At 43.5% G+C, this 20,618-nt stretch overlaps 2 protein-coding genes across 4 annotated transcripts; one reads left to right on the top strand and one right to left on the bottom strand.

Moving 5' to 3' along the window:
• Positions 1-1,870: 1,870 nt before the first annotated feature.
• fam78bb (family with sequence similarity 78 member Bb) lies at positions 1,871-3,901 on the top strand (the record flags this gene model as incomplete). The annotated part of the gene is made up of 2 exons (XM_079505659.1): positions 1,871-2,133; positions 3,379-3,901. The coding sequence occupies 2 exons, from the start codon at positions 1,871-1,873 to the stop codon at positions 3,899-3,901; spliced, it is 786 nt and encodes a 261-aa protein (XP_079361785.1).
• A 3,029-nt stretch (positions 3,902-6,930) lies between these two features.
• On the bottom strand, positions 6,931-20,582 carry slc35a3a (solute carrier family 35 member A3a). Of its 3 annotated transcripts, XM_079506914.1 has the most exons (9): positions 20,432-20,494; positions 20,112-20,181; positions 17,811-18,022; positions 16,300-16,454; positions 14,004-14,126; positions 11,849-12,023; positions 9,454-9,572; positions 8,884-9,017; positions 6,931-8,694 (listed from the first exon to the last, which is right to left on the bottom strand). In XM_079506914.1, exons 3-9 carry the CDS (start codon positions 17,998-18,000, stop codon positions 8,604-8,606), a joined length of 987 nt encoding a protein of 328 aa, XP_079363040.1. In that variant the 5' UTR covers positions 18,001-18,022; positions 20,112-20,181; positions 20,432-20,494; the 3' UTR covers positions 6,931-8,603. The 3 variants fall into 3 exon arrangements, with proteins under 3 accessions (XP_079363040.1, XP_079363038.1, XP_079363039.1); XM_079506912.1 differs by lacking the exon at positions 20,112-20,181 and having other exon boundaries at positions 20,432-20,582; XM_079506913.1 differs by having other exon boundaries at positions 20,112-20,572.
• Between the last annotated feature and the right edge of the window lie 36 nt (positions 20,583-20,618).

Below are 20,618 nucleotides of genomic sequence, written 5' to 3'. Positions count from 1 at the left end.
TTTTGTTGAAGCAAAGTTGGAAGTCCAGACGGTTCATCTTCAGTGACGAGACGTCCTCCTGTCAATCATGACGTCCGGCCATGAGTAGTAGCCTAGTGTCTGTCTGCACCTTCTAACATGTGGGGCGGGTGTTGCTTTCTGTTGAGTTGAGTAAGCATAGTGACTTTGTGTGTGTTCTTGGTTGATTGATATCAGGGATGCAGAGTGAATTGTACCCAAAATGCAGGTGGCCAAAGAAGTGGATGCAGGAGGGGAGACTGTCAGTAAACGCCTGCGGTCTCCGAGAACAAACAAAAGAAAAGCACAGAAAGAACGTATCTAAGTCTGATCTAAGTCCTACAGTTTCATAGTGTCACTATATGACAATAGCCATTGTCTCCTCCTCAGCTCCTTATCTACTTAATTTAATCAACAGGTACTCGAGTACATTCCTTAGATGGTTTCAGAGATGTGGCTTTCAGAACTGTTTGTATACCCAACACTGTTATAATCTCGGATATAATGTATTCAATATACGAGTGTATAAAATGAGTCATTTGTAGGCTACTTTGGTATAAAAACTATAGGCATACTGATCTACATTGCATAGCACTAGACGGCCAGTGGTTGTCATTTAGCACTAATTAGTACTCATTTAGTAATAATACTATACTAATTCTAAAATTTGGGATATAAATTAAATATATTTGCACGTTGTTTCTAATCCCCAGCATGTATATACTATCTGTTCTACTTCTAAACAACGTGCAAATATAGGCAAACATATAGGCTATATAGGCCTATCTATAGGCCTATATAGCCTTATATGTCATGTCCGTAGATCAGATGATATAGTAGTGGTAGTAAAACATCATTCTAGCATGACGGCTACGGCTTGTCTCCAGTAGCTTTACGTCCAGGACGCACGCTGTAAGTGCCCTCTGCCGTTCATTGGTCTATTCAACATCTTCAGCACCACGGACACTGAACAGCGACACTCCCATACAGCTATTATTAAAAGAGGATGCCGCGCTACCGACAGCATGATGCTATACTGTCTACACACCACTAAATTACTGTCAATATTGTTTTCTTATGATTTGTAAGCCGTGCTGGCGTTTTTTTTAATGATCGATTAAGCCGTGCAGGCGCCATGTAGTGCCAGTCATCATTATAGCCATTGCCTTCGTTCTGATGATCGAATCGCCGGTGTCCTGCAATCCTGCAAGAGGAAGCTGTTTTTCATCACAGATGCATCTCATATTGGCTTGCCGTCGACATGTTTACCTCCCGTGGAGAGGCTTGACCGTTGAGTCCACAGACTGTCTGCCACACCACCACCACTACCACCTCCTCCTGCACCTCCAGCACCACCAGCATCTCCACCGCTCCGGTGCTCCGCATGTAAGTGCCGCAGCACCGCCCGAGTCCGACCACGTATAGGTCCCCCTCACGGCGCCCCGCTGTTCGCCGGTGTCCAACGGTCTGTGACATGACATCTCGGGGCAGAAAGAAGAGGATCAAAGGTTACAGGACAGCAACAAACAGACACGTGGATTCAAACAGAGGCGCGGCGGACAGGAGCCCGCTGGACCGGTACGGAGCCCGGTTTAGGGAAGAGGGCAGTGTCCCGCTGAAACGGACAGGGTGTACTATATGAGATCCGAGGACATCCAGCCAATATATGTCCTCATCAATCCTAACAAATCGATCGTTGTGATTGTGAACTATAATCAGGGCAGGGCCTGCAGAGGTCGATCTCACTTATGCCTTAGATATGTTTGCTACTAGCCTACTTTAGTCCAAGTCAGCAGTGTTCTCTATAGGTATATTAGTTGCTCCACTTGGCCACTATCCTGACCTGACCACTACCTTTTACCTGTATATAACCATGGGCTGCATTCAGAGCATAGCCTGTAAGTCGCGCATTAAACGAGAAAACATTGTGGTGTGTGATCTATCCACCACCATAGACCACTGCCCGACAATCATTGAGGAGAACTCGCCCATAGTGCTTAGATACAAGACCCCCTATTTCAAAGCTTCAGCCCGGCTTATCATGCCTCCTATTGCCCGTAACGAGACCTGGGTGGTGGGCTGGATCCAGGCGTGCACTCACATGGAATTCTACAACACCTATGGAGACGTTGGAATGTAAGTTTAAATAATAATAATAATAATATCTGTAACTATATCTCACTGATGTGCTACTATACAGTTGTAAGTTCATGTGTAAGTATCTCTCTCCATGTGCAGACACACACACACACACACACACACACACACACACACACACACACACACACACACACACACACACACACACACACACACACACACACACACACACACACACACACACACACACACACACACACACACACACACACACACACACACACACACAGATGTTTACAGTCTGTAGCATCAAGCCAGCCAGCCAGTATATGCTGTCAGAATGGCTTCATTCAAACGCCCACCACCAGATTCTGTTCCTGTGACATTGACACCTATAAGGCTTTAGCAGAGCCCAAACAAATGTCGCAGCTATAGTCACAGATATACAGCTCTGTGAGGAACATGTACACGCTGACATGATTGACATCATTCCTATATAGCTACACATGCATCCACTCACACACTCTGCCACGCATGCTCACACACACGCACGCGCGCACACACACACACACACACACACACACACACACACACACACACACACACACACACACACACACACACACACACACACACACACACACACACACACACACACACACACACACACACACACACACACACACACACACACACACACACACACACACACAAAGTCATTTGTAAGCAGGCATGAGAGCACAGACATTCAAATAAACACACACAGATACACACAGGATGCCTGGAGGCAGCCTAGGGGTGTTTGTGTCAGGAGGTGAAGGCATATATGTGAGGGGGGTTTTAATCCTGCTGGGTTTGGGATGTGAGGGAGGCTTGGAATGGGGGGCATCAGCAACAACAAGACAGATGGATAGGAGACACCGGATGACAATAAGAGATGATGATGATAACTGCTGACACGCTGAACTGTCATATACAGTATCCCCCCCCCCCCCGCCCCCATCCTGTGTGTGTGCAACATAAGCCTGGATTTGGAACAGGATCTTGGAAACACCACTGAACGTTGCTTCTCATTATCTCCTTACATGTTAATCTTCAGATAACTGCAAACATTTACAAGGTACCAATACCATGCCCACTAGCCAAAATTCATGTCACCCTTTAAATATTTGAAATGAAACAACGTTTCTGTTTCCATTTCAAGTCGTGTTCAAGACATGGCAAAAAAAAGAAAGAAAAAGAAAGGTGTCTTCACTTCCCTGTATTCATCCTGTCTCTCAGGTCGAGCTGGGAGCTGCCGGAGCTGCGGGAGGGCCTGGTGAGGGCCATCAGCGACTCGGACGGCGTGAGCTACCCCTGGTACGGAAACACCACCGAGACGGTGACCATTGTGGGCCCCACCTCCAAGCCGTCGCGCTTCACCGTGAGCATGAACGACAACTTCTACCCCAGCGTCACCTGGGCGGTGCCGGTCAGCGAGTCCAACACGCCGCTGCTGACGGGCATCAAGAGGGACCAGAGCTTCACCACGTGGCTGGTGGCGCTCAACACGGCGTCCAGGGAGAAGATCCTGCTCCACACCATCAAGTGGAGGATGAGGGTGGATGTGGTGGTGGATCCGTCCATGCCTCTGGGCTCCAGGGCTCGGCTGATAGGCCGCGTTCACCAGGACCAGCCCCGGGTACTGACGCGCATGGAGCCCGTCCCTCCCAACGCCATGGGGAGACCCAATGCCAACGACGCCCAGGTTCTGATGTGGAGGCCGAGGAGAGGCTCACCGCTAGTTGTCATACCACCTAAATAGTCCGTAGTCAGTGTAGAATAGCCTGTGTTCATTTCAGTCTGAGGGTGTGCATAATGTAAGCAGGTGGACCCGTACAGGTCCATTTGCTTACATGCTGTATGGTTTCAGAGTAGGACTGGAAGATATGAAGTTGTTCAAAATGGTCTACCCAAAGAGCCATTTAGAATAGGACAAAATAATTATGGACCACAGGGGAACAGACAGACATGCAGCAGAGAGCAGACAGACAAAATTCATACAAGCAATTGCTGAACTTAAGACTTGTACGGACCCTGTCGATGGCACAAATATATTATCGACGTTTTTAGCATGAAGCTGGGGCTAAAACTTGAGGGGACAATCTGCCTTAATTCCCCACTGCTGCCTTGTGTAACACGAATGGATTCTGATCTCTACCTTTGGTGCTGTTGACCTACTGGGTGTGTCCAGGCCGGTGCTTGGTTTGTGTCTTTGTGTCAGTGCTGGGGCTGCAAGGCAAAGCTGTAGCTGCTCAGACCCAGCAGAAAACGATCAAGCCCCGACAAAAGGTTCCTGAGCCTTAATAGTAATATAAATCTGGCCTGCTCTGCACTCTCTACAGCAAAGTGCCATGTGTGTGTGTGCACATGTTCAAGGGTTAAAGGTGTATGTGTGTGTGTGCGTGTGTGTGATACAGGTTCATGGTGGATAATGTTGTTGTGTCATTGTGGACAGAGAGAACGGCAGTGTTATTTTGAGGTGAACTGTGTGTGTGTGTGTGTGTGTTTGTTTCCAGGTCTAACAAGGCCTATGATAGAGCCCCAGGGCATGGTCCAGACTCCAGACTCGCTGCTCCATCACACCATACTGCCTCACAGTCACAGACTGTAAACAACAGGGGCCTCATTTATGAAAATGTGCAAGAGACTATTGCATAATTTTAATGAAATTATATATAAAGAAAAATACAAATATATTGAGGACATCTACACACCTTTGATGTCGGCAGAAACATTGCTTTTTCATTTACACTAGGCAATAGATAATACAGTATACTTTATACTATACCTGTGGAGTATGTATATATACGCGCGAGCGCGCGTGTGTGTGTGTGTGTGTGTGTGATTAAGTGAACTCAAGAGCAGTCTGAGATACACACTCACATACACCCTGTGCAAACACACATACGACACACGGAGGCCGGACACATACATGCGTGCACAGACGTGTGCATATCACAGAAAACTGCCAGATTATTACAAGTAAGGCCCTTATAACAGGCTCTGCATTCAGATCATGTGGTCAATCAAGATGTTTCTTCTTCTCCGTCTATTGGAAGCCAGAGGTAACTGGACTGACAGTTTCATATTAAATTCGCTTTTATAAAGATTTATTATGGCTCCCAAAAAGAAAGTAAATCTTGCAGAAACAAAATGACATCTTATCATGTACAGTTAGTTGAATATGAGAGAAATGTGAGAATAAGATGCTGGCTTGCCATTTTCATTCAGTTCTGTAGTACAGTAGGCTATTAAAGTTCCAAAGTGCACACAGTGATATGACTCACCCTGAAATCCTGATCTGCTCATAGGATCAGGGTTGAGCAGATAGCAAAGAGGAAAGCGATTGTAATAATGTAAGCATGTTATCTCCCCATGCATATATGCTGCTCATTACCTGTAGGTGCAAACCATGCTAGCCTTTACACACACACGCGCACACACACACACATACACACACACACACACCACACACACACACTGTACCCGAGCCTTGAGAAGGAACTGTGCATTACAAGACCTACTACACACTTTCGTTATACTAATTGATGTGGTCACTGGCTATTATAATGACCTGCCTATTAGCCATCATCCTGGAGCAATTTGTGAGGCAAAAACAGTGTTTCTTCAAAATTGACAAAAAGGGTAAGTTAGTTTTAACACCATGAAAACCTTATCCAGCAGGGAATTCTAGATAATAGCCATTATTTAGTGACTGGTTTGATACATGTAATTTTTTAATTACAAAGAGGCTATAGGATGACAATTAAAAAAGGGAAGGGGGGGGGGGGGGAGAGACCTATTTTTGAAGATTTCGTCACGTCCATAATCCAACGGTGTGTAAAATCTTCATTTGGATACACGGTCACGGGTCACTTTCTACAAATGGTCTGTGTTGGGCCTTAAGTGTCCCAGAAATAGATGTGCCTGAGGACTGGATGGTGGTACTCAGTCCTTGATAAACTTCATTCATTGCAATGAGCTCCATGGATTAAAGTGGAATGTCATGCAGTGACTGACAGACAACGGCCTGCAGTTATACCACTGGGGTGAGACCTTTCTGATACACGTCCAGGCTGACTGGACCATGCATGCAGTGTTTTTAACTCATTAAAACCAATGTCAAAAGATGCCTGACGTTACTGCAAATCTAATGTAGTGCAATGTTAATCATGAGGCTCTGGTGGCCATTCCACCTACTCTCAAGGAGCCAAATCGACTACTTTTCTATAGTAAAAAAAAAAGAGAAAGAGAAAAGTCTAGGCGTGTCCGGTTCCTCAACCAGTTTCACATACCATGTCGTGGCAAACCTCTTTTGTGTATTTTCGTACATTAATGCCCTACTTGATCATACTACAGCGTCACAAAAGTAGCAGATCTGCAAGCTCGGAACATGGTGCAGCCACACGTTGAGCTGGTTGGAGATCTACTTTTGAATTTAAATCCTGAAAAGTAACAGTTTTGGACATATGAGGTTTCCATTCCACCCGACAGACGATAAACAACAAAACAGCTACACATAACATTATGGTCTATATAGTGAGCTCAAGGACCCGAGGTCCGATCGGTCACAGCTCTTCTCTCTCTGCCGTTGGTTCTGTCACACCCCTACTTTGACTGACCTACTTGAAATACATCAAGAAAAATAAAAAAAATGAAACAAAATGAAAGATTAAAGGAATGTACATGTGACTGAATGAGGCGTAAATATGAACGTGCTGTGTCTAAGGAGGAGGAACAGAGGGCAGACAAGAGATGAGCTATGATTTCAACAAAATAGAACAATTAGAAAACAAGTAAAAAAAATCCTTTATATGATTGGTAAACACAGTAACAAAGAAATTAATTATAGCAGACTTCCTCCAGTGACATAATGGAGAGTGGTATTTAGAAGAAACATACATAAGTAGATTCATACAATCAGGGTTGGGAATGTTACTTTAAATAGAATGCATTTTCTGCATTGCTATTAATCAGCATCTTGACTGAGATAATCCAACAAACACAGCTTGATTGCTTTTTGGTTATTGTGGCCCCTTTCATCCCGATCTACAGAATATCAAGTAATTTGCTCTGATTTACAAACTGTGATTTAAATAGCATTACTTACATTCACAATTATCTACCATTTCAAGTTTTAATAAGCACTCTTTGTATCATAATCAAAACACCCATTTTCCTTCAAAAGTAATCCACTTAGTTACTTTTACAGTAGGATTTCTGTAATCCTGTAACGTAACATTTACAGTCACTGCTGTAATACTGTTCACGTTATTTCATAAACCCTGCTTACAGCACTAATAGGTTCACCACAGCCATTATTAAAGTGTCATATAATGCCAGATTTATACATGGTTGGGCGTCACTTCACGCATCACAAATGGCTGATCTACAAGTTCATTATGTGTAGCGCTGCGACACATTGTGAGCCTGTATATTGGCAATTTTAGGTGCACAAAACCAGAGCACAACCAAGTAGAAATGAACCTGTACAGAACCATATATTATAATTGTAATAATTCTGTCACTAAAATATGTGTAGACTCAAAAGAGTTCCATATTTAGCTGTGAACCAAAAGCAAACTAGGCAACCAAGAGGTGTGCATAGCCGAGCTGTTTGGCTCATCGCCTTTAGTGTTTCAGCCCAAGTTTGTTTTGGTGTTATCACCTCTAGGAGGATAAAATGTGCATACAGAGAAACACAAATATAAACAGACACACAAACAGACAGTACTAGTGTAATAGTCTACAAGTACAGATCTAAAAAACAAAAACAAAAAACAAATACACAGTAAACTCCTTTTTACAGAGTTTGAGTTAAATTAACAGAGGATTTGACTGTGTATAAGAGACTTTCTTTTTTAAACATAATGACTGATGGCAACAAGCCATCAGGGCTGGACCATAGTCACGCATTACCCATCAATGTACCCCTATGTCTGCGTCTGCATTACATTGCAACCTGTACAGTCATGATTGATGTGGCAGTAAGTATTGCAAACTTGCAGTCAAATAAGCTCCATGTCTATACTATCATCAGTCACACAATTCAGTTGTAATAATGAGGACCCCACCCCCCAGCACCCAGCAGGGGGAGTGGTTGGTAGCCAGGTGTATCTGTCTAGTGGTGACAATGTTATTATGCAACGACCCAGTTTGGGCACTGTGTCCTGTGCTGTGCTCAGTGGTTCCCAGTTTGAGGCACTTATTGGTGTCTGAGGCTCATCACAAAGCTAAACCTTCTGTGATGCTTCATGTTTTACCCTACGTCCCTCCTGCTCTTGACCTCCGTCCTCTGCTTTGCAGCCACTCCTCCTCCTCACGCTCACTCAGTACTGTGATACAATAGAATCCTCTTCTCCTCCTCCTCCTCTTCTCTTTCTCCAGCCCGCTCCAGCAGTTCTTCTCTAGTGTCTGTCGCCGGACTGCCGGCTGCTCTTCTAGTACTGGTGTGTGTGTTTGTGCTACGCCCTGCTGGGGTTGGGGGAGGTCTTGCCTTCATACCCGTACAGGAAGGTAGCTCCGATGACCAGAAGGGCCCCCATGAAGAACACACTGCAACGACAGCCAGACAACCACATGGTCAGTGTACAACGCAGGGCCACAGAAAAAGAACGAGAGAGGTGGAGACAAGAGAGAGAGTATATATCTTTAACGCTCCAAAGGGATATTACACTTTAAACAAAACATTGGTCATTTTATCGTCTACCGAGGCTTTTGTGAAGATCGAGAGAGAGAGCCTACCCTGTAGGTTCAAAGTCCTGGAGCCAGAAGTAGGATATAAGAGTTGAGAGGATGATAGAGAGCGATGTAGCGAATCCCTTGAGGATGTTGTCAGCATACTTGATGACCGCTGCAATGACCAGACCACCCAGCGCCTAGAAAAACAATAAACACTTCAACACAGATGGACAGAGGCGTGATGACCTGTACTCTACTGGCCCTGTATGGAAACTGACCCGGTTAAGAAACAGACTAGAACATAGCTTGAATATTGAACAGTTACGACAGTCCCCCCCACAGGTGCTTCTCGTAATGGGATACCAAGCAAGGTCCTCAAGAGAACCTGGGTCACCACTGGTACCCTAAATCTTTAGTTCATTACAGTGGTTCTCAAAGTGTACATCTGCAATTTTTCATAAAAAAATAAAATAATAATTAACAGAACTCTTCCTTTTTGGGGGTCCTTGGGACAAACATTTTCAGATGAGGGTCCATGGACAAATATATCATTTTGGGCGGTCCTCCATGGCATGAAAAACTTTGAGAACCACTACATTACAGCAGAGCAGATGGTAGAGTAGAGACAGGTACCTGTAGCGCTACAACAGTCCAGGTGATGGTGTTGTATCCCTGGAACATTCCTGACTCGCTCACCCTCTCCCCATCATATGCCAGCATGCCAATGAGGCCGAATACCAGGCCAAACATCCCTGTAAGTGACACACACGTGTGACACACACACATTTAACAAGAAATCTATGACCACAAACATTAGTAAATAACATTATTGTTTCAGGATACAGATCACGGATACAGGAAGCAATGCCTCCTCCATATGGCGACTGCCAATTATCACAGACACTGAATTTAGCCAAGCACTTCTTGGCTTGGGCATTCCTGCAATCTACAGGCCTCTCACCAGTTGATTTATGAACATTACAGAGGCCACACAGTGACAGTCACACACACACACAGACACACACTGGGCACTTGTTAATGTCATTTTGATTACGCCTGTAGTGTACATCCTTGTACAGCGGCATCCCTAAGATCCTTACAAAAAAGCTACAGGCCTGGCAACAATTAACTCCCAGAACACGTCTTCACCCTGCTGCCTGCTCAAATTAATATTCTCAGAGTGGAGGACAGAGTACCACATATTAAAATGTTTATCGTCCTCAGGACTGTAAACAAGGCGATACCCATATATCAGGTCAATAACTCATTTTTTTAGGGTTAGTGATGTACACGTGTTATTCCACCAAAGGGAGCTCCACATTTTTATATTCTACAGCTTATGTTACATGCAAGCCTTGATTCAATTTGCTCTCTTGTTAATGTCTAGTCCTGTTTCAGGTTCCAAATTATACAGTGCCCATGTGGTCAAAACCAGGTGGTTGCACAATGCACACTGGTACGTTTTTTTCCCGGCTGCGTTTTGGAGTCCTGAAAGTAGTACGCTATGACTAACTGTCAGCCTGTCACCAAAGTGACGTTGATTTTTCTTTTAAGTCCTCTGAATTCGCTCCGATATTCGGACAACAAAAACGCACCAGTGTGCAAACACCTTAACACACAGATTGTTACTCCAATGGCTACAATGAAAATAAGCTCTCAATTATCTTTTGACAGATTATGTACAAATATATGTTCAGTGTTTGCATTTTTTAAGTGGTGCAAACCACTTCCTTAAGTGACTGTGTGTTTGGGTGCCTGGCTGGCTGCCTGGGTATGTCTGAGCACAAAAACAGCATGGTTGTTTTTCACCACCTGTGCGCAACCTAACACACATACAAACTCACACACACATATTAACTATGGTGATTTCAGGTGTGCCAGTAAAGTACAGTAGAGGGTACAGTAGAGGGACCCCCACACAGTAACTCTGTCATTTCTCAACCGTTTCAGATGTGGGGCGGCTCGCCGGAATTGGGCCGGCACCCTGGGTGCGTTCCTGTGGGTCTGGAACTCCACCCCCCCTGGGGACCCCCACACAGAGTTGCACCACTTACTTCACACGGGTGTGATTTTTTAAATAAAATGTGAATTAATCAAAAGAGTCTCTGGTCAGATCTGAGTGTCACTCTAAATATCCAATTTAAGATTAAACTGCTAGAAGATGCTGCATGTACAGTGACATGCATTCACAGCATAACATTATAAACACGTTCAGATTTTGCAATCATGTAATCAATTTGATTTCTATTCGATTTTCAAAGACTTTTTTCTCCATCTGAAACCATGGAGATTTTCTCCATCTGCACAATAAAGAAAGGCACCGGCAAGAAGCAAGCTTCTAGTTCACACCAGGAAATGAAGTGCAGGAGAATTAACACATGCCTCACATGTTCCGAGGTAAAAATAAACCAGGCAAGAACATTCATCACAGCAGAAAAACGCAGCAAAGGTAAAAGAGCCTAGCTGGCAGAGAAGGGGACAATGAATGCACAGCAATGCTTGCAGGCTTACTCAGCCTAATCTGTTTGGAAACACAACAAAAACAACCCTGTCTCACATTATTACTTTGTTGGAGGAAGCATCCATGATCCTGTCAAACTTGAAAGATTAGTATAGTCGGAATGCTCAAAGCCTGGCATGATTTTACCCTGCTGTAGTTTTATAAAAATACCAAAACTGCATCAAAAGTAATCAACAAACTATACTATAAAACCTGGTCAAACATTGGCCAAATTGTTAAATAATATATATTAAGAAAAAAGCAAAAATTGTGAAAATAGCAGTTCTACAAACTGAGGCGTTGTCAGCTTGTAGATCTGCTATTTTCACAATATTTATCTGTGGAACCGAGTCAAGCTAAATTGAATGCCTCAACTCCTACATTCCAAGTGCTTATCAGGGTGGGGGGGTCCTTCCCAGTTAAAAAATGAATCTTTTGGGGGAGAACCACTGGCTTAATGTATATCAAACTGGGGGTGCTTCAAATCACAAAGGTTGAGAACCAGTGCTGTGTAGAGATAAGACAGACCTAGCTGAATGTTGCGGACCCAGACACTCTGTTTGCTCTCCTTGAGGATCTTTTCAAAGTAGACGCCAGCAAAGCCACTGGAACAGCAGGCCACCAGGACTGCAGTCACGCCGGCAAACTGGGAGCCCGCAGACACGGCCTCCGTTTCGTTGGCTCCGCTAGACTCGGAGGGCCACTGGATATACAAGAGAAACACACACAGGTGCAGAGGATATTGTTGCTGTCGGGCAGAAACCGCTTATGTCTTTTTGTAAATGAATGCCCTACTTGATCATGCTACAGCATTACACAAATGTATCATAAATGGCAGAGCTTGTCGATCTGATATTTTTAAATTTGAATCCGGAAAAGAAACCGCTTTGTTTAGACACATGAGGTTTACACCCGACAGAGATGATATAGAATGCAGTTGGTCGGCATGCCTTTTACGCTGTAGGAGGGGCGGCGATGACTCAGGGGTAGTCGTGGCCGGATGGTAACTGCAAGGTTCTATAAAGGCGCTATATAAATGCACCATTTACCATATGATCAATTAGGGTGTCAAAATATGGAGATAAGAGGTTTCTGCCCTACAGCAACGATGTACTGTATATAGGGTTAGGCCAGGGTATATTCAATGATACGTTATGTCTCTTGCTGCTCTAGAAGCAGAGAAAGATTGCCGTGAAAGTGGAGTCAGATTTGACCACGGTGTCGCTTAAGCACAAGGGTCACAGAACTGTTGTGAATACGACAGCATGCCGGGCAGGTGTTTTTGTTTGTTTGATTGGTCCATCTATATATATTGTGATGTGTTGTCATAACCTGTGTACCCTGATGAAGGCCTGTCTGAGCTAACCCGTGTACCCTGATGAAGGCCTGTCTGAGCTAAAATGCGTTAGTCAGCAAACGTTTTTAACTTTGCCAACCCATGCAGAAATAAATGGCATTTACATTTTTCAACAGAACAGTGTGCCTTAGATTCTTTTTTTAAGCTCTCCTGAAGTACACTACATACTGTTATGTTACTAACTTATGGAACTGAAACTCATTTATTGCTTATGGTCTACAATATTCTTCTGACAAGCAACTGGATCCTCCCTTAGGATCTAGAAAGCTGACATTCAGCAGAGGGGTAATTGCAACGTTGCCAAGCCACAAAAATGTTCCAAAGCATCTTGTTGTTTACATGTTGCATTATACTACCAGACTATGGATGGATTAATGTAGCAGAGAAGGATAGGGAGTGAACATCTTGAATAACTTTAAGGTTTTTAATGAAGTTTGGCAATTTTGGTCAGTTTAAGATAGACAAGTAAAAATGCCACTACAGCATATTTCTGCCTTGTTTCTTTGAGCAGAAGTTGGAATATTAGAACAATTTGTTCTTCCTCTAGAAAACTATGATGAGAGAACAGAGTTACTTTGCTGCTGTTATTACACCACGAGTCCATGACCATAATATTCACATTCGCAACACGGACAATTAATGCCAAATAAGTGTAGTGAGACACAAACTTGTACAAGAATAACAGTAACCACACCAGTAAAGTAAAGTGTCTACTTGTCCAAGGTAAATGGTAAATGGTGCATTTATATAGCGCCTTTATCCAAGGCGCTTTACATAGATTGTGCATCAATTCACCCATTCACACACACATTCATACACCGATGGCGGCAGAAACCATGCAAAGCACTAGCCAGCACATCGGGAGCAATTTGGGGTTCAGTGTCTTGCTCAAGGACACTTCGACACTAACTCTGGGGGAGCCCGGGTTCGAACAGGCAACCTTGCGGTTACGATCCAGCCACTCTACCCCTGAGCCACCGCCGCCCCGATGGTGAAATGTAATGTACAGTATGGCAGTGGTTCTCAGCGTGGGTCCCGGGACCCCCAAGGTTCTTTGAGGAGGTTCCAGTGGGTCTCCACCAAAAGTAGTTAATGATTAATGAAGCATCACTTTCAACAACTCTATCCATTTATACATTGGCTATAATTATTTTATTGCAAATGTTTTTTAAATGATTTTGATAAATGTTTTAACATAGTCTTTTCTGGGCGTCCCTGGCAAGACATTTTTGAGATGGGGGTCCACGGCCAAATAAATATAAATGTAATGATAAGGTTTGAGAAACACTGCTGTAGGAGACAACGGAGTGAAAGATACCTACATACCTGTACTAGAGCTACTCCAGCCATGAGGACAAGCAGGGAAAGCCACTGGTAGACCCCCAGCTTCCGGCTCAGCATGGACACTGAGAACAGTGCTGTGGTCAGGATCTTCAGCTGGTATGTTACCTAATGGAGACAGGGTGGAAAGAAGAGTTACCTAATGGAGACAGGGTGGAAAGAAGAGTTACCTAATGGAGACAGGGTGGAAAGAAGAGTTACCTAATGGAGACAGGGTGGAAAGAAGAAACACCACTGAATACTGCAAGACTGTCCCCAAGTCCTACACGTCCTGGAAAGGAACCCCAACACCGGTGTGAAAAAGGCCAACACATGCTTCTTCCCGACGTCTGAATTTGACGTAAATGGTACGGAGCACTCGCGTATGTACTATGCACTTAACCTAAATCTTATTCTTAAACTCAGTAAATCTATGCCTAAACTATTATAACCTCAGTAATTCTATGCCTTAACCCAAACTAAATCATAACCTCAGTAAATCTAAGCCTAAACCCAAACTAAATCATAACCTCAGTAAATCTAAGCCTAAACCCAAACTAAATCATAACCTCAGTAAATCTAAGCCTAAACCCAAACTAAATCATAACCTCAGTAAATCTAAGCCTAAACCCAAACTAAACCATAACCTCAGTAAATCTAAGCCTAAACCCAAACTAAATCATAACAGTGCTGTGGTCAGGATCTTCAGCTGGTATGTTACCTAATGGAGACAGGGTGGAAAGAAGAGTTACCTAATGGAGACAGGGTGGAAAGAAGAGTTACCTAATGGAGACAGGGTGGAAAGAAGAGTTACCTAATGGAGACAGGGTGGAAAGAAGAAACACCACTGAATACTGCAAGACTGTCCCCAAGTCCTACACGTCCTGGAAAGGAACCCCAACACCGGTGTGAAAAAGGCCAACACATGCTTCTTCCCGACGTCTGAATTTGACGTAAATGGTACGGAGCACTCGCGTATGTACTATGCACTTAACCTAAATCTTATTCTTAAACTCAGTAAATCTATGCCTAAACTATTATAACCTCAGTAATTCTATGCCTTAACCCAAACTAAATCATAACCTCAGTAAATCTAAGCCTAAACCCAAACTAAATCATAACCTCAGTAAATCTAAGCCTAAACCCAAACTAAATCATAACCTCAGTAAATCTAAGCCTAAACCCAAACTAAATCATAACCTCAGTAAATCTAAGCCTAAACCCAAACTAAACCATAACCTCAGTAAATCTAAGCCTAAACCCAAACTAAATCATAACCTCAGTAAATCTAAGCCTAAACCCAAACTAAATCATAACCTCAGTAAATCTTTGCCTAAACCCAAACTATTATAACCTCAGTAAATCTATGCCTAAACCCAAACTAAATCATAACCTCAGTAAATCTATTGTGGTGAATGCCTAAACCTAACAGACCATGGGATTCGATCCTGAGGCATTGGATTCATCATAGCCATCCATCAAGGCACTGAGGTCACCACTCCATCTGTGTTTTTAATGATATTTGAAGGTGTCCATACCCCCTTGCAGTGTTGATTTCGTCGACTAAAAGTATGACGAAAAATGTTCGTCGGCTACCTTTTTTCACTGACGAAAACTGAATGGAAACTAAATGAAAACTAAGCTATGATGACTAAAACTGAGACTAAATATATTGACAATTTCGTCAACAAATAAAAACTAAAACTAAAATGTTAGGAAGGGACTAGTGGACAAGAGATCCAGTATAAGTAAAAGACAAGTCCTTTTAGAGTAGACGTGGTTGCATGCTGAAAATAGCCGCGGCTATTTTCAGCAAGCGTAAAATCAGCCATTACGACGGCATCAAGGCCTGCAAAAATGCATTTGTCGACAAAAAACAACTGTAGATTTAGTCGACTAAAATCACATGACAGTAGACTAAAACTAGTCAACTAAAGCATTTCAGATGACTAAAATATGACTAAAACTAAATTAAAATGTATTCAAAAGACTATGACAAAACTAAAATCAAAATTTGCTGCCAAATTCGACACTGCCCCCTTGTAAACGCCCTGCATGGGCACCGCTTTAATCCAGAAACCAGGAGACAAGCCCCCAGCCCCCCGCCCTTCGGTCTTCCTTACCGCTCACCTTGAACGGATACAACATTTGCGAACCGGACATTGTTTCAGACGTTGGAAGGAGCATTTACTGCCCTTAATTATAAAACATCCTTCTCACACAGTCATGCCGTCTTGCAGACTCATGCAGTCTTCTGCAGTCCAGCCCTTAGTGCTGCAGCGCTACCTGGTCCCTACAGTACCTGGTAGGTGGCAGCATCCAGATTGGACAGAGCCACATAGAGCAGGTTGTTCTGCAGAGTGTAGATCCCAGAGGGGATCGCCAGCTTCAGCGTCTCTATGGGCTTGTGGGCTATTTCCTGACGAAGGACACTGTTCAGAGCTCGCAGGCTGTAACCTGCGTAACAAACACAGGAAGGGAAGTTACTACTTGTATATCAGTGGTCCTTGGGGACCTCCAAACTCCCCAAGGTCTCCGTCACGCAGTATCCTCTTATCTCCATATTTTAACTTTTCTGGACATAATGAGGTTTCCACCTGGCAGAGACAATATAGTTTTACTACTACAGCTAGAATGAAAACGTAAAGTATTCGCCTTAATATCTATAGGCAGCAGACCCAGTTGATACTTTTTTCCCCTCTGGTATCTCTGGTAATAGTCTACTTGCCAGTCCATAGAGCCCCATTGTGAACCCGGACATTTTAGTACCCTAAGGTTTTATGTTAGAAATGTCAAGTATGGGTCCCCAGCATTTAGAAACTGCCGGATGCCAACTTGCATATGGTGGGCAATTTTCATAATAAGGGGTTATATGTGACCATACCATTAACAATCTATATAAGGCAACATTTTCAAAATGTAATCAGCATGTGACGTTTCAAACTAGGGGGTTTTCATGATTCTGAATCCATTCCAAGCATTAGTTTTGCACAAAAAACACTTGTTGGGCTAAAAACATCCATAGCCACTTGCCCAAATGTGCCGACCTCATCGCATTTGTGATGACAGGCTTGACGGCTCTAGAGTCTAGAGGGGTGCTACACCAGAATGTTGCGTGCAGTACTTAGCAAGAGTCAGCATGAGTGTATGTTACTAACAACATTCTGTATGAGGGAATGCCAAGGGTGAACCAGGAAATAGAAGCCAGGAGAATGAGTATAGCAGAACATACGCGGATGTACTCAATAACAAACCAGGAGCGCAAAGTACCAACAAACTGACCCCCCCCCCCATTCCAGGGATTGGGTCTCGTCAGAGTGGTAGAAAAAAGCTGCAAGCAAGTTAGAGGCTTTATACCTTATCTCAGGTTTAAGTGTAGATTTTTGACTTTGTTTCTTTTTCTTGACCTCCTCTTCTCTAAACCCTTCTTCTTCATCTCTTTCTTTTTAAGGAAAAAAACGCCCGACATGATGGGAAGTTGGGAACTATGCACAAAAACTAATTTCACCTTTTTCCTCTGTAAATCTGTGATGAGACTATAAAGCTGATTCTGAGACTAGCCACATCTAAGGCCCCATTTACACTGGCAGACAAATCTAGCCTGAATCAGATCTGTGCCACATCAAGATTGAAATCCGATTGGTTTAAATGGTCACATGACTCATTTAGACAAATCAGATTCCAATCTGGATGTGGCTCAGATCTGATTCAGGCTGGATATGGCTGCCAGTGTAAATAGGGCCTAAGTAGCTTGTGGCATGAAAGCGTTTCAGAACCACTGCTGTAGACAAAGTGATGCTGTTCACAACTCACTGTGTTCCTTGAAGACCAGCAGCACACAGGCCACAATCTTCATGACTTCCGCCACCACTACGGCCGAGGAGGCCAGGTAGCGCGGCCCCTCCGCCTGCAGCGTGCGCGAGTAGCGCATGGTCAGCACCAGAGTGGTGGTCTGGAAGACCAGCACGCCCAGAGACAGGTACTTCAGCCTCGACGATGCCATGGCGGAGGACAGGTCAGCGGCACTGAGGAAAGTATTTCAATTGCATTATTATTAAGTGTCAAGACATATTGTCTGTCCAAAATAGCATAGCCACAAAGAGTTTGGTCACCCCTATCTCTTAAACATAGAATGAAATGCTGGTGGTAAACGTGAAACGATTTCCTCCATAACATCATCATGGTGATTGGTGAGGTGCTCATCATTGTAAGGTAATTTTGAGTTGAACTGGTAACCTGAAGACTCGCCCCAAAACGCGCTCGCCACTGGTTACTGTATTCTTGTATTTGCTTTACTGGTTTTACTGAGGTTACGTTTGTTGTGGTTATGGTTTTCAAGGAGAGGCGAGATCGAAACTTGGCCAGACGGCGGCCAGGCCTTATTGTGAATACGCCTGTTTTCAATAACACAACCTACTGTTGCCTCCTGCATTATGTGCAATTCAAAACAGGTGGTAGCCTAAGCAGGCCAGTTCAGTGATTTCCAACAAGCGCTTCCAAACTCTAACACTTATAACACACAGTGTATGTGTATCCAGGTGTGCATCTATCTATGCACAAACTCAGGTGTGTGTGTGTGCGCGTGCGTATAAGGGTTTTAATGACCCCTCCTTCCTGGAATGCCACAAGGACTGTCTAAAGAGGACGAGACGTGAAGACCGTACGGGCGACGCCATGTTGCTCACATGGTGCTCCATGGAAGGAAAGAAACAGTTGAGACCAGGAAGTTGGACATGACAAATCATAGATATGGCACAAATGACCCAGCAGATGGCGTGATGCCACTGGCAGGAGATATGCTTGTACAGATCATGTCACGTCATTGCATTTTACCTTTTATATTAACGTTTTAACAGCAAATGGATAAGTAAGTCCCAGCATGGATCATCACACAGACAGTAATGTTGGTTGGACTTGACATATATACAAGCATCTCTCATTTCATTGGCATCACGCCATCTGCTGGGCCATTTGTGCCATATCTATGATTTGTCATGTCCAACTTCCTGGTCTCAACTGTGCATGTTTCTTTCCTTCCATGGAGCACCATGTGAGTCGCCCGTACGTCTTCGCGTCTCCTCCTCTTATAGTAAGGGCATTTTATCAAGTATTTGACCAATCTGGGAACTAAATCGTTACCAAGAAATTTCTTCACCAATGTGTTTCTATAGGTGTCTAATAACATGTACTAAAAGTTTGAAATTCAACTCCCGTGGGAAATTGAGTTATTAGCATAATATGTGACCAATACCCATAACATCCTATATAAGGCAAAAAAGTCCAAATTTCATCATTCTTTAAGTAGCATGTGACATATGAAACTAGGGTGATTTCATGATTCTGAATCCATTCCAAGCATTAGTTTTGCACAAAAAACACTCCTTGGGCTAAATTAGGCCATATCCACTTGACCAAATGTGCTGACCTCAACACGTTTGTGTGGCCGTTTTCCTCCCAAGGAGTGTTTTTTGTGCAAAACTAATGCTTGGAATGGATTCAGAATCATGCAAACACCCTAGTTTCATATGTCACATGTTACTTAAAGAATGATGAAATTTGGACTTTTTTGCCTTATATAGGATGTTATGGGTATGGTCACATATTATGCTAATAACTCAATTTCCCACGGGAGTTGAATTTCAAACTTTTAGTACATGTTATTAGACACCTTTAGAAACACATTGGTGAAGAAATTTCTTGGTAACGATTTAGTTCCCAGATTTTCATAGATTTCTCTTACTATTAGTTTAGACAGTCCTTGGAATGCCACTCCACTCAACAGGTCGTACTCTGTAAACAGCAGGGTCAATAGGTCGTTCTCCAAACACCCATAGGAACATTAGTCATACGGACACACAACGCTATTCACTGGAGACTGTGTGCACCGCTCAAACATCTAGTGTTGCAAATTGCAGCTACGTTTTTACTAGGCAACCATTCCGAGGTCGCCGGATTTGACCCCCGGAGCGGGAGGTCGTGTTTTGGGGCAAGTGCTCTTTTTATGTACATATTTATCACAACAAATGAATCTCACGATAACACTCATTTACAGAGGAAGTCAACATTAAGGGAGTGTCATAAACACTGTTTATAATAGAATGCAGTTTTTCTTACCTTCCCTTTCGGCTTGAGATATGCTTTTCAAAAACAACCCACCACCTGCACCACCACTGCCCCGAAAGAACTTTAGAGACGTGGGAGAAGTTGCCTTTGCATCAGATATTAATATCCCCGACAGTGTTATGGTATTCAGTGGGTATAGCCTCTCTTACAGCAGCAATCAGTGCGTTAATGGTTTAGTCATTCAACCAGGTGCTACAATCTCAACACAGCTGTCAAAACAGCAGCACATTCAAGTCCTCGCGTCCATTAACCCCCAGCTACACGTTTTAGCAAGTAAGCTATATAAGGACATGAAATATAATTCTCCATACGTAATTTCACTCGGTTGAGCAACGGTAGCAACCATCACTAGTTATTTCTCAGTTTATTTTGCCAAGCGGTAAAGAATATCGAGTGAGGTTGGTTGGTTGATGATGGTTGTTGCACGGCGAGTCGAGAAATATCCTCCTGGCTCTCAGTGGAACCACTTCCGTGTACAGTTTTCTTTCTCTCTCTTTG

The sequence above is a fragment of the Electrona antarctica genome (assembly GCF_951216825.1).
Source record: "Electrona antarctica genome assembly, chromosome: 7".
NCBI classification, from domain to species: domain Eukaryota; kingdom Metazoa; phylum Chordata; class Actinopteri; order Myctophiformes; family Myctophidae; genus Electrona; species Electrona antarctica.
The sequence above is the reverse complement of the archived record's forward strand: the minus strand, read 5'-3'. Positions and strand labels throughout refer to the sequence as shown.